The following is a 14,248-nucleotide window of genomic DNA, read 5'->3' as shown; positions in this document are numbered from 1 at the left end:
GATTATTTAGAAAATGGCAATGAACCACTTCAGCCTGCGTAAAAGGTCAATTTTCTGCAGGTGCGTCTGTCTAATGTTGAGAAATGTTGGTCCTGCGTCAACCGACCTAACAACAAGCGAGGGGTGTGGTGACACCTCATTTTAAGCATTCCAGCCACACTCGCACGTTAATTACACCTTAATGACTCTATAACAACTGTTACCTTCGCACCAGTTGGTTCACTTTGACGTGGCAGGCCGGCCGAGTCATGGCTTTCAAGGGGAGGAATTGCAAGCTCCTTCTCTTGCTTAACGTTGTGGGACTTTTTGGAATATTCATGCTATCCAGTAACACTAACCTGCACCAGACCAGGTGGCAGAGTCCTGTTCAGGAGGCTTCTACACCCGTGGATGATTCCTGGATGCTGGAGAAAAGACGGGAGTTGAAAGCGGAGCCAAAACTGCGACCGGTTTTGGACCTGAACCTGGATCTGGATCTGGATCTGGAACGAGAGCAAGAGGAGAGGGATGAGAGCAAAGTCGAGGAACTGAAGGAGAGACTTCGCAGTCTCGAGGAGATTGTTTACGGGCCCCTGAATGGTAGGATTCAATCGTGTTTTATTGGAATTGACGCTGATACAGGTCCAGGGGATTTGGGTATAGTCTAATCCCAAACGGATGCCCGCGTATTGGAAAAGATCCTAAAAAAAAACGATGAATGTAGCTTGATATATTTCACTCTGAACACTTTCAACTAGTAAATGATCGATATTTCAAATGTAAAATGCCAAGTATAGAAAAAAAGTCAGGCAATTGTTGATGCTTAATGCCAATAATTGAGGCCAATGTATTTTTATTTATTTATCTTATATAAAGCAGCAATAGAACTCCAAACATTGATTAAACTTTAACTCTACCTTTTCATGACCAAGTCACACAAAAAGTAGAGAATGGGTAAACGACGACACCCATACGATAATGTCAAAACGATAGTAAGCGGAGTGACAAATGGTTTCAATGCAAGATTTAAATTGAGTTTGATTTATTTAATAAGGGACACTACATATTAATGAACATAATGATAGTTCAGGATTCACAAAATGACTCCATAGTTTTGATGTGTTCACCTTTTTCTGTTCTCAGTTCATGTATTTCTTGTGAAACTGTTAAATTATCCACTCAACGTAGCACAATTCATCACAAAAGCCAACAAGTAGCACATGCTAGCTGTTTTACATGCCGATTAGCGTTAGCGGTTTTCCATTATCATTTGCAGTTAACGCGTTTAATGAATTCCATTATCAAATCGCGTACACCTAAAGTAGTGCTAACCATTAGCATCTGCTTAGAATTAGCAATCCCGTTCTCGGTAGACGTTAATTGGCTAAAGCGTCACAATGCGCTCATGACTAAGTGCCTGATTTAAAATGCATTTTGAAGAATTATGGCCACATCAACGCATTGTTTAGCTACATGCTAATACACGTTTTGAGGACGCGATTTGTTATTTATTTAACGTTTTCAAAAGGGAAATGTGCACCAATAGCTGGTAACATTTCATCCCCAAATTTCAACACTACTTATGCTTGTCAGAGTCACGGGGTGCCGGATCCTATCCTATCCCACAGATAAACCGATGGGCGATTTTGCAACAACAACAAAAAGTTGCTCTGTTGGTTCGATATATCTGTCAACCTTTACTTTCAGCGTAAATTGTTGGTATACGCCCAAACGTGTGCTACTTTCAAGTTACCTTAAATGACATTTGCGTTGCGTTTAGGTCTGGCCAAACCACTGGGCATGGTGGAAGGCTTCATGGCTCCGGGTTCGGACGGCGTTACCATCCTTCTGTCTGAGAAAGAGGAGAAAGAAGCCCAAAACGAGATGCTGAAATACGGCTACAGTTCCTTGATGAGCGACAAGATCTCCTTGGATCGACAACTGCCGGACTTCAGACCCACCAAGTGCGTACGCGTCAACTGCTTTGGGTTAGGGCGTCGGCCTCACAGCTCTGGGGTCATGGGTTCAAATCCAGGTCGGTCCACTTTTGTGGAATTTGCATGTTCTCCCCCGTCCTGTGTGGGTTTCGTCCGGTTACTCCGGTTTTCTCCCACATTCCAAAACATGGCTGAGTGGACGCTCTAAATTGCCCCTAGCTATGAGTGATTGGTTCTTTGTCTCCTTCTGCGATTGGCTGGTCGCAGCTAGTCTCCACCTGAATATTTAGCAATTAATTTCAAAAATTGGAAGCCTAAGAGATGTCTTTTTTCCTTGAAATTTAAACAGCTACTTTTTAGTTTAGAAGTTCAGAAAATAGTTATGTTGGGGGGGGGTCAAAGGGCGCAGAAGAAAATTGTACCGTTAACGAAAGGATATGCGTCATCGCTAATGACGTATAAACAAAGATGTGAAGTGAGACTTCATTAAAATCCTACACATTTTCTATTGGTCAGAAAATTGCAGTTGCTATCCATTCTTGCTTAACTTGAGCGTAGGACGGCGAGGTAGAGGTTAAAAATGTTAAATGATATAAAAAAACAAAAAACAAATAGTAACTATTTGATTTCTGGGTTCCTTCATCTGTCATATTTCATTTAATTTTTAGCAAGATCGATAGAGTCACTATACGTGATGGACTTCTACTCCGGCGAAATTTCTAAATGATTTTCCTGCATTTGTTTTGGGCTGCTGCGGATTATAGTCCGGAAAATGCAGTAGGGGTCAGTCTCTAAAAATCCAAATCAAGTGAAAACTCAATGGGAATGCACTTGTGTGTGTGTGTGTAGATGCAAGGAGCTGACCTACCCAGAAGATCTTCCCACCATCTCCCTCATCTTCATTTTCGTCAACGAGGCGCTGTCGGTCCTCCTACGCTCCATCCACTCGGCGGTCAATCACACTCCGGCCCACCTGCTGAAGGAAATCATCCTGGTCGATGACTACAGCAATGACGGTAGGAACCAAAAAAGTGTGCATTGCGTGTGTGTGGCTTTTTTTAGGGGCTCGCTCGGGGCGTTAGCATGTTGCGCTCCATCTGGTTTATTATCAGTAACTCCTCCCACGCATTAAGAAAACCATTAAAACCATTATAAGTTGATTTACGGTGAGATCCGCAATCTTAAATGTGAAAGGACCTTCATGTCCAACCAGACGGACCAGCTGATCTTCTTTTTGAGTGATCATGCGGTCCTTGAAATGCGTCTCTTAGAACAGGGGTGTCAAACAACCCAGACTTTGTAGCCCATTCATGCTCTAATTGCGTAATTAAATGCTTTAATTTTCTTTGACCGGGGCGCAGCAAAACCAGATGTTTGGGAGTTGTGTCATCAAGTGCGTGCGCTACCGCATTTTGTCAATTTTCTAACCGCAATCACATTGCGTCAAAGGCCAATCAGTTAACCAGGAACCCTAAAATGTCCTAAACCAACCAGGAGGTCACCTGGAAATACCGCAAAATCATCAGAAACCATCAAACGAATAAGAAGCATCCTGGAAAATTAATAGAAAACGACCCAAGTTAGTAAGTGACCATTCACGCTCACACTCATACCTAGGGGCAATTTAGAGTGTCCAATCATGTCTTTGGAATGTGGGAGGAAACCAGAGTACCCGGAGAAAACCCACGCAGGCCCAGCGAGATTGATTCAGTCGGTCATCATTTTTTTTCAGTTACAAATACGGCTTATATGCGAGAAAATACGGTAACTCAATCTGGTTCTACCATGAGTTGAGGTCATCCAAGGAAAACAAAAATGGTGTCATTGTTGTGGTTTTCCAGAGATACTAAAAGAACCTCTGGAGTACTATGTGAACAAACGCTACCCTGGTCTGGTCAAGATTGTCCGGAACACGAAGAGGGAGGGTCTGATCCGGGCCCGGATCGAGGGATGGAAGGTGGCCACCGGTGACGTGACGGCGTTCTTTGACGCCCACGTGGAATTCACGCCACTCTGGTAAGGCCTTAAAAGACTTTTGTGTAGCGTCCCCATCGCTTCTGATACTCCCGGTCCAAATCAAATGGATGTCAAAGACTGAAGACCACGTCATCTGGTCTGGTTACTAATGATGTCGAAAATGCTACCTTCTTCTGTGGTTTCGTGGAGCTTGAAACGAATGAGCTCATATCAAACAACCTTCCTCAGGGCGGAGCCGGTTTTGGCCCGGATCAAGGAAGACATAACCAGAATCATCCTACCGTCCATCGACAACATCAAGTACGACAACTTTGATCTGCAATCCTACGGGCTCCCGGCCCACGGCTACGACTGGCAACTGTGGTGTAAATACATCTTGGCCCCGAAAGTGTGGAAGGATCTAAAAGACGAATCCGCCCCCATCAGGTAAGACTGCATCACTTTAAATGACCTACCATTCAGAAAGTGTTGCAAAAGGGGGCGTGGCTTCATGGCTGTGAGCCACTGAGTGAACCTTCTCCATTGGCACATGGTCTACAGCTCGCTCACCCTATTTGTAACCCAGCTGCCCTCCTACGGGCGGTGGGCCAACCGTTTTTTGGAGACCGGAACAAATACTGAAAGTATCATGAAATATGGCCCGCACAATAATCTTAAATTCAGTCTACATTCTCTTGCACTTCTCAGCTTTAACACTAGATGTAGCTACTCCCTTAAAGTCCGCCTCTCTAATAGCTATGGAGTCAAAACCTGTCCGTTCATTTCACGAGCCCGTTACCCTCATGGGTGATCACAGGGGGTGCAGGAGCCTATCCCAGACTTGTTAAAACTAAAGGATTTTTAACATGAATTGTCTTTGCTCTGCAAAATGTCTTCAGTTCTGGGGTCCAGGCTTCGGTCCCAGGTGGGCTTGCGTGGTTTTTCCTCCGGCTACCCCGGTTTTGTCCCACATCGAATAAACATGCATGCTAGGCTAGGTAGTTAAACACTATTATTGGTTCTCCTTCTTGTGCCTGGCAATTGGCTAGCCACCAATTTAGGGTGTCCCAGAGTTAGCTGAATGAACGAATGAATGAATGAATGAATATAACGTTTTGTGTTCACGTGACAGGAGCCCCGCCATGATAGGCTGTTCCTTCGCGGTTCACCGGGTTTTCTTTGGCGAACTGGGCCTGTTCGACCCAGGCATGGAAGTCTACGGGGGAGAGAACGTAGAGCTGGGCATCCGAGTGAGTATCCCCTGAAAAGTCGGCAGGGCAGCCGCCTCTTATGTGGAACTCAATCCGAGTGCGCCCCCCGCAGGTGTGGCTGTGCGGCGGCAGCATGGAGATGCTGCCTTGCTCCCGAGTGGCTCACATAACACGCTTCAAGAAACCTTACCTGGAAGAGTCTCTGCACATCCCCATGCGGCGCAACGGCCTTCGCGTGGCAGAAGTGTGGTTCGATGAATTCAAGCCCAACTTCTACATGGCGTGGAATATTCCCATGGAGGTAAAGCGGCAACATCACATCCCAAGGGCGCCGGAGCTCGGGCAAATAGATTCTGAAATGAAAGACAAATATAAGGTCAAAATTTGCAACATCAGCACAATTATTCCTGAACCTGTTGCAGTGCTGCCAAATACAATGAAACTTCCATAAGTTTCATCTACTACGCTTCGCATTAACAAACTACTAAATACACATTTTGTATCAAAACTATGAAATAAAAAGCAGCCAATTTTTTAAAAACAATTTACATCACATGTGTCAAAGTGGCGGCCCGGGGGCCAAATCTGTCCCGCCGCATCATTTTGTGTGGCCCGGGAAAGTAAATCATGAGTGCCGACTTTCTGTTTTAGGATCAAATTAAAATGAAGAGTATAGATGCATATTAAATTTCCAGATTTTCCCCTTTTTAAATCAATAATGGTAATTTTTTAATCCATTTTTTCTGTGTTTTTAGTTCAAAAATCATATAAAATCTAAAAATATATAAAAAAAGCTAAAATAAACATTGTTTTAGATCTATAAAAAACTGAATATTCAGGGCGTTTAATCCAGTTCTTTTAATCTATTTATTAAAAAAAATCTAAATATTATATCTAAAATGGTCCGGCCCACGTGAAATCAAGTTGACGTTAAAGCGGCCCGCGAACCAACCCGAGTCTGACACCCTTGATTTACATGAAAAAAGGGACATAAATGTATACAAGGATGAATATTTACGACTATCCATGAAAATAAAATGTGTGTCACGACAGGGTCATGGCATCGACTACGGAAACATATCTCAAAGAGTGGAACTCAGAAAGAGACTGCAGTGTAAGAACTTCAAGTGGTACCTGGACAACGTGTACCCGCAGATGAGGACGTACCAAGACACCATCATCTATGGCACGGTGAGATTATTATTATTTTTTCTAATCGTGATGAATTGACAAAGTGACAGGAAAGCCTTTAAAACAGTAGTGGTGTGTTCCTTAATTTGAGTGTTTAAGTGGTAACACGCCAAAGTTACTGCATGTTTAGGCCAATGAAGTAATTGGGTTGGTTGGTTCTGATTGGTCACTTCAGATGAACAACAGCAAGACCAATTTCAGCCACCTGTGTTTGGACCAGGGGGAAAGGGAAGACCACGCCCCCATTCTCTTCAACTGCCATGGCCTACCCCCACAGGTACTACTTGATTTTATACATTAAATACTGCAGCATTAATCAACTAAGAACATAATGAGTAGCATTGGAGTTTGCCTGCGTGGGTTTTCTCCGGCTACTCCGGTTTCCTCCCACGACCCCAAAACCTGCATGCTAGGCTAACTGGTTGAAAACTACATTTTCCATAGATATGAGTGTGAATTTCTCACGTATAAGCCGCCCCCTGATTCCCAATTTTCATCTCTATATTCATGGTTTTAATAGGGAGTGTAAATGTCTTACTTTCAAGGGAGAATCTTAAGAAAAATCATCACACGTGATATTTCTTAGACACTGTATGAATCAAAACCACATCATTAGGGTCAATATAATAAGGAAGTTAGTCATTTATCCAGTAATGGTTGTTTTCTTACGGCAAAACAGAAAATAACCAACAAATAGTAAATGTCAATTTGCCGACATCTACTGGTGAAAAAGAGAATAGCAATACTGTAAGTCTTGTGCGCATATAAGCTGTACTCTTGATTCAGTCGTCATTTTTTTGTTACAAATATGGCTTATATGCGAGAAAATATGGTATTCATCATTCCATACCCTCAATTATGTTGTGTCTACAGCTGGTGCGCTATACCAGTAAAGGTCAACTCTACGTGGGTACGCTGGGCAGCAGTTTGTGGGACACACGCTGCCTGGTGGACATGGTGAACATTGAAAAGCCACAGCTCCTGGACTGCGACCAGGTGGACAACGTCGAGCAGACCAGATGGAATTACACGCAGGTGAGGCCTCAATCCCAAATTGGATAGTTTCTTTGAAACAAAAGTGAGTTTCGCTTTTATTTTTTAACACAGGGCGGCGAGGTCCAAAATTTGGCCACGGGTCGCTGCATGGAGGTTGAACCCAGTCCAGCCACAACATACAGGCTGGTGATGCGGACTTGCACGGGCCAGCAGTGGAACTTGAAGATTCCGCCGATACGATACTGACTTTGAAAACTCATTTTAAAGTGTATTTTAATATCCAGTGTTTCATTTTATTTGAATGTTGTATTGTGTACATAGATTTGATGGTGAATCAGACTTTTGTTCAGTGTGTGTCTCCCACCAAACCCGGTCTTTTCATGCTTTTGCCTGTCATTTCGAATGAATTGGACGTCTAGGGCTGTCAATGACAGAGTCTGAACTAGGCATGTCAGCAATGACTTGACATTTTTATAAATATGCTGTTAATTGAGTTATAAATGACAATAATTTGTATTTTTTTGGTGCAAGATATCTGCTGGATCAGTGTTGTGTATTGTATTAAAGTAGAAAAAATAAATATTTTTCTTTTCATGTTTTTTTTATTTTTATAGTTTGTTTGGTTTATGCTGCCACGATGAAGTGACTAACCAATCGGCCTCGTTATGTTTCATTCCGATGAGAGCACACGTTTGTTATATTTATAACGGGCTTCGCTAACATTTTGTCACTCTAAATCACAAAACTTCACAAACTTATTGATATTAGTGACCTTAAATGCTACATCATGGGGTCCGCAGGACAGTATTTTGTAGCCCCAACTTGACACCTGGGGCTCATTTTCTTTAATTACTTACAGTACAAGCTAGCATAACTCAAGCAAATGTTAATTTTCTGCTTTGTTTTTGTAGTTAGCCAAACAAATTTACCGTCAGCGACTTATTCTATGTTCACATTGGAGGTCACATGTGATAATTGGTTCATTTCGTAAAAAATAACTAAGTTTAAATTAATTTTAGAAACTTACTTGTGGATGCGGTGCAGGTTCGTTTTCCGTTATTCAAATTTGAATGTTTTCGGAAAGCCGGAAGTAACTCGCCAACTTCCGCTCCTCACGGCGACTCTAATTGGTTAAGAAAAGTGGCGGAATTGTCCCAATAAAAAAAAGTGAAGAGCATATCACAAGGGTATCTACGCTTCAAACACGTTTAACATAGACCCTACGTATTTCACATGGGATTGTGGCATGAATCTGACGCCATATTAGGACAGACATGCTGGATTCCCCCCACAAGTTTGCTGCTCCCCGTGGACGTTTAACGCCGTCAATAGACGCCATTTCATACACATGAATTCATACACTAAGTACATTTTGTAGCACATATATCATAATACTATTACTAATCCTATGTGCGTTGTAGTAATTCCAAGTGATGCAGTCCGCTCAGCCTCGTCGTGCACGCTCACGCGCACGCGCAACCCGAATCACCATGATCGCCGCATTCGATGGAGCGGATGAGCGAACTTCGAACATGAGCACGGAAATGGTGGTGTCGACCCTCCCGCTGCGGAGGAGACCACATCTTCCATCCGCCTGAGAGCGTTCGCTCCTCGGCGGAACGCTTCTGCGAGTGCCGCGCCAGGTGAGGAAAGAACCGCGGAGGGTTGGAAGCGATGCGCCGGGATGGATGAATGGAGGGATGGATGGAAGGATGGATCGGTGGATGGATGGAGGAGCTTGTTCGATCTTCTCGTTTCCCTCGCAGTCGTCCTCCCCGTGTTCCGAAACCCGCTCCGGCCTGGCCGTCCATGGCTTTGGCGTTGAGAAGATGGAGGCTTCTGTTGGTGCTCAACGTGCTCGTCGTGGCCGGGATCGCGACGCTGTGGAGCCGATGCAGCAGTGCGCGCATGCCGCCGAAACCGAAGCCGAAGCCGAAGCCGGCGACGTCGGCGGCGACACTCAGGCCGAACCGGACCAACGGAACCGCCGCCGTTAGCCACCTAATGTTGCTCAACAGGCTCAGTTCGCTGGAGGACGTAGTCTACCGGCAGCTTAACGGTAAAAATAGATCAATAAATAAAGAAATAAAAAAGAAAAACAAGTCATTCGTAATGATCGATCGTGTTTAAGTGCCATTGACGGCTTTAGCCGTCCAATCCATTTCAACTGTCGTGGATTGGACGACTAACCACGTCTTTTGGAATCGATGAGTTAACACAATTCTACGCTTAAAGGACAAAAAAATATACAGTAAAATACTGGCCGATGTGATTGCCAGAATTTTACTGTAAAAAAAGATAGAGAAGCAATAGCATAGTGCTTCAGTAACTACATTTTAGGGTACAATTCAAAGATACGTCAATTTCAGAACCGCTTACATATGTATCCAACTATAAAACAGAACAACACTAAGATTTTACTAGCATAATTTTCAGTGAAAATGAAATAAAATCATGACTTTTTACGTTACCCGTGTTTAAGATGCAGTATGCAAGTGTAAGTTTTGTTTTTGTGTTTTTTCTCGATACCTTTTGAGGACTGTCCAAATCTCTGGGCCTGGTGGAGGGCTTCGGGGGTCGGGGGGCCGGCGGACTGCCCGCCACGTTGTCCCCGGGTGAAGAGAGCCAAGCCAAATACCTGACGGAAAACTACGGCTACAACGCTTACCTTAGCGACACCATCTCTCTGGACCGGAACATCCCGGATCACAGGCCTAGCGGGTGGGTGTGAAATTGGAGAGGGTCGGTGTCAAACCCGTAGGTGGAGGCCTACCCATACTGCTTGTATGTTAAGGTGCCGAGATGCGGTCCACCCCGAGGATCTCCCTCAAATGGCGCTGGTTTTCATCTTCGTCAACGAGGCCCTGTCCGTCATCCTGCGCTCCGTCCACTCGGCCGTCAATCACACGCCGGCCCATCTCCTCAAGGAAATCATCCTGGTGGACGACCACAGCGACGACGGTACGACCGTGTGGAGTTTTCCTGTTGGCCTTTGTGGGTTTTCTCCGGGTACTCCGCTTTCCTCCCACATCCCAAAAACATGCACGCTAGGCTAGCTGGTTGACCACTCTAAATTGCTCTAGCTCGTGTGCGGTCGATTGGTCGCCGGTCTTTTGGTCGCCGTCTTTTGGTCGCCCGGACCGCGACAACGGGCGACCAAAAGACCGGCGACCAAACGACCGACGACCAAAAAAACGGCGACAAAACAAGGTAAAACAACACGGTCTATGCATGAATAAAAGCCAATAATGGCCATGAGCAGTTTCACTGAGCTTACGTGTGAGTGTAGAAGAGTTTGTATGTACATGCGTTGTCCCTTTAAGAAGCGACGTCTGTCAGGGTCTTAACAAGTTCTCCAACAAAAAACAATAAAAGTCCGGGATATTTTGGAGCTTTTCTTTAGCCTAATAATTAATAGGGCATTAAGTATGACAAAATAGTAATTCGCAGTTTGTATTTAGGGAATTTGAGCAACGATTTAAATGGTAATTATCAATAACCTTCCGGGCGACCAAAAGACCGGCGACCAATCGACCGTGTACCGCTCTAGCTATGATCGGTTGTCCATTTCCCCGTCTGCTTGGTATCCATAGTCAGCTGCGATGGGCTCCGGCACCCCCAGCAACCCTGCAGAGTTCAGAAAAAGAATGAAGAAAGATTTATTTAGAATATTCTATCTCATACCTGGCTTGAAGCCTTGACGGTTATAGACCTCAATTCCATTTAAAAGCAGGAAAGGGAACCAAAATGGACATCTATCGCTGTCAATGGCAGCAAAACGGGACCACCCAATCGAAAGGGATTCCCAATATGGCCGGTGTGGCCGTTGTCTTGTAGAGCAGCTCAAAGAACCTCTGGAGAACTACTTGAAGAAGCGCTACCCCGGTCTGGTCAAGATCGTCCGAAACCCGAGGCGGGAAGGTCTGATCCGGGCCCGCATCGAGGGCTGGAAGGCCGCCAGCGCCGAGGTGACGGGATTCTTCGACGCCCACGTGGAGTTCACGCCCTTCTGGTGAGCGTTCTTCAAAATCTCACGTCAGCGGACGTCCACGGTAGCCAAACTCTATTGCCGCAGGGCCGAACCGGTCCTGACCCGGATCAAGGAGGACCGTCGCCGCATCGTCCTGCCGTCCATCGACAACATCAAGCACGATACCTTCGAGGTGGAGCGCTACGAGAACTCGGGCCACGGCTACAACTGGGAGCTGTGGTGCATGTACATCAGCCCGCCCAAGCGCTGGTGGGACGAAGGCGACGCCACGGCGCCCATCAGGTAGGCGACGGTGGGCGGGGCGGCTTTTTTTTCGTTACCTTTCGTCCAACCGTGGCACAGGAGCCCCGCCATGATCGGATGCTCCTTCGTGGCCGACCGGCTCTTCTTCGGCGAGCTGGGCCTGCTGGATCCCGGCATGGACGTCTACGGCGGCGAGAACATCGAACTGGGCATCAGGGTGAGTGACGGCAGGCTCCGCCTTCCCTAAGCATGGCCTAAGCGAGCCAAAGGTGAGCTCTGACGCAGGTGTGGACGTGCGGGGGCAGCATGGAGGTCCTGCCGTGCTCCCGCGTGGCTCACATCGCCCGAGCCAAGAAGCCCTACCACGGCAACATCGCCTTCCACATGCGCCGCAACGCCCTGCGGGTGGCCGAGGTCTGGATGGACGGCTTCAAGTCCAACGTCTACCTGGCTTGGAACATCCCCGCACAGGTGAGCGAGCGCTCACCCTCCAAAGTGGCGGCCCGGGGGCCAAATCTGGCCCGCTGCATCATTTTGTGTGGCCCGGGAAAGTCAATCATGAGTGCCGACTCTCTGTTTTAGGATCAAATTAAAATGATAGATATAGATGTATATTATATTTCCTGATTTTCCCTCTTTTAAATCAATAATTGCAATTTTTTAATCCATTTTTTCTGTGTTTTTAGGTCAAAAATCATCTTGCAAAATCTAAAAATATATAAAAATATTTTCTGTTTTCCACTTTAATATGGAACATGATAAAAAATGGTTTCCTTTTGAAATAAAAACCAATTATTAAATAAATTATTTTCTCTTACTAAGAAAAAAAAGCTCAAATAATCTATAAAAAATTGAATATTTATGGTTTTAAATCCAGTTCCTTTAATCCATTTATATAAAAAAATATCTAAATATTATATCTAAAATGGCCCGGCCCACATGAAACCGAGTTGACGTTAACGCGGCCCGCGAACCAACCCGAGTTTGACACCCTTGCTCCGCGGCCGCCGTCGTAGAATCACGGCATCGACTTCGGAGACGTGTCGGAGAGGACGCGGCTCCGGGAGAGTCTGAGGTGCAAGAACTTCCGCTGGTACCTGGACAACGTTTACCCCGAGATGAGGACGTACGAAGACACGCTCTACTACGGCGAGGTGAGGGCCACGCCCTTCGACCTTGATTTTTGGGGGTTCAGGGAAGGCAAAGGATTTCACTGGATTGCTCGCCGTTTCAGATTCGGAACTCTAAAGTGACCCACTTGTGTTTGGACCAAGGCATGAAGGAAAACCACACGGTCACCTTGCACCCCTGCCACGGATGGGGCCCCCAGGTAGGGCCAGATCGGATCCAAACCACCGTTGCGGCCACAACTTCAAAATGTCCAATCCGGTGAAGGAGGGAAGTTTGGCAGCAAATGGAAAAAAAAATCTTAGTACTCACCCCCATTTTGTAGTCGTCACATGCTTTTGTTTTTTTCTCAGTTGGGACGGTACAGCAAAGATGGCCGCCTGTTCCTGGGCCCCCTGGGCAGCACCGGCGCCGACACCCGCTGCGTGGCGGACGACCCCGACCTGCCCTTCCCACAACTCTTGGACTGCGACGCAGAAAACGACCAACTGGCCGCTAAGTGGATTTTCACTCAGGTGACACTGGAGAAAGAAAGAAAGAAAAAAAAACGGATACTGGTGGTCAATGTTCCCTCTAAGCTGCACGCGTGCGCAATTGCGCACTACTCTCGTCTTCTCTGCGCACAACAAATCATATGGAGCGCACAAAATAAAATCCCATTTTTTTAATTAATTTTTCTAGCTGTGAGGCTGAAGCGCGAACCACTCATCCGACGGGCCGCTCATTCATAGATATTAATCATTACATTTTATTATTACTAAATCATTTATGTGTAGTAGACATACACCTGCATATGGCAGATACTGGTGTGTGCCCATAGCGAGCAATGATGAGGTTGCTCCCAGCGGTACTCAGTGTGCTCAGAGAGGTTGTCTTTCTGCCCAGACAAACTAAAAAATAGAGGGAACATTGCTGGTGGTACTCATGGTTTTTCTTTTCTGACCCCGCCCCCCTATGCAGGGCGACTCCCTGGTCAACTCGGCCACGGGTCGCTGCCTGGAGGTGGTTTCAGCCAACGCCTACTTTGGCCACCAGGCGGTGATGCAGACCTGCTCCGGCCAACGCTGGACCATCAAAAACACGGCGTGATGCCCGTGCCTTTCGCCCGCCGACAAACTGGACGAATCCGGTGAAGGACCCTCACCAGTCCATGCAGGTTTTGCTCATTTTCCACAAATACTTGGTTCAACTCGACGACCGCCACCAGTCCGTTCGAAGCGGAGTTCGTTCACCGCTTTCCCTGCAGGGGCGGGCGCCGTAGCCTATCCCAGATAAAAACGGACAGATAGGTCGCCGACCTATCGTAGGACTTTGGCGGCGTCCGTGTAAAAAAAAATGAAGGATTGTATGATGATGTCGCTTTCTGTGCCAACCAAGACTGTCTTCCAATAAACTGTGCTCAAAAGACCTTCTACTTGATGTCAAACTCTACCCCTAGAGGGCAGTGTTTTTTTTAAAAATCAGCATGGAAACGAGGAAAATTGCCAAATTGACCTTTCGTTAAAGCTCCGACAAGCATTACGATTCGTTTTGACAGCAGGAAATTGCTCCGAATTGGCTCAAACAGAAATTCTTACCCCACAAGCGACCGGTGCAGTAAATCCAACCGAGACTTT

The 14,248-nt window shown here is 46.0% G+C and overlaps 2 protein-coding genes and 1 long non-coding RNA gene across 6 annotated transcripts; 2 read left to right on the top strand and 1 right to left on the bottom strand.

Annotated features, from left to right (window-relative positions):
• Window positions 1-8: 8 nt before the first annotated feature.
• On the bottom strand, window positions 9-10,418 carry LOC144083264 (uncharacterized). Its single transcript, XR_013303507.1, has 6 exons — window positions 9,800-10,418; window positions 8,298-9,322; window positions 5,274-5,436; window positions 2,785-2,892; window positions 1,733-1,831; window positions 9-482 (listed from the first exon to the last, which is right to left on the bottom strand). It is a non-coding gene; the product is annotated as an uncharacterized LOC144083264 (long non-coding RNA).
• On the top strand, window positions 23-7,667 carry LOC144083258 (polypeptide N-acetylgalactosaminyltransferase 17-like). Its single transcript, XM_077610920.1, has 11 exons — window positions 23-579; window positions 1,760-1,943; window positions 2,766-2,932; window positions 3,758-3,932; window positions 4,122-4,319; window positions 5,005-5,122; window positions 5,196-5,384; window positions 6,137-6,274; window positions 6,450-6,551; window positions 7,148-7,309; window positions 7,382-7,667. The coding sequence occupies exons 1-11, from the start codon at window positions 249-251 to the stop codon at window positions 7,514-7,516; spliced, it is 1,899 nt and encodes a 632-aa protein (XP_077467046.1). The 5' UTR covers window positions 23-248; the 3' UTR covers window positions 7,517-7,667.
• On the top strand, window positions 8,517-14,040 carry LOC144083260 (polypeptide N-acetylgalactosaminyltransferase 17-like). 4 transcript variants are annotated; one of them, XM_077610921.1, is made up of 12 exons: window positions 8,550-8,913; window positions 9,037-9,329; window positions 9,808-9,991; window positions 10,065-10,231; window positions 11,108-11,282; window positions 11,346-11,543; window positions 11,604-11,721; window positions 11,790-11,975; window positions 12,521-12,658; window positions 12,739-12,834; window positions 12,986-13,147; window positions 13,593-14,040. In XM_077610921.1, the coding sequence occupies exons 2-12, from the start codon at window positions 9,080-9,082 to the stop codon at window positions 13,719-13,721; spliced, it is 1,803 nt and encodes a 600-aa protein (XP_077467047.1). In that variant the 5' UTR covers window positions 8,550-8,913; window positions 9,037-9,079; the 3' UTR covers window positions 13,722-14,040. The 4 variants fall into 4 exon arrangements, 1 of the variants encoding a protein (XP_077467047.1); XR_013303505.1 differs by lacking the exon at window positions 13,593-14,040 and having other exon boundaries at window positions 8,536-8,913; window positions 11,113-11,543; window positions 12,986-13,133; XR_013303506.1 differs by lacking the exon at window positions 13,593-14,040 and having other exon boundaries at window positions 8,546-8,913; window positions 11,113-11,282; window positions 11,346-11,721; window positions 12,986-13,133.
• Window positions 14,041-14,248: the final 208 nt, after the last annotated feature.

Source organism: Stigmatopora argus, chromosome 10 (assembly GCF_051989625.1).
Source record: "Stigmatopora argus isolate UIUO_Sarg chromosome 10, RoL_Sarg_1.0, whole genome shotgun sequence".
In the NCBI taxonomy this organism is placed as follows: domain Eukaryota; kingdom Metazoa; phylum Chordata; class Actinopteri; order Syngnathiformes; family Syngnathidae; genus Stigmatopora; species Stigmatopora argus.
Note: the sequence above shows the minus strand (reverse complement) of the source record. Positions and strands in the feature narration are given on the sequence as shown.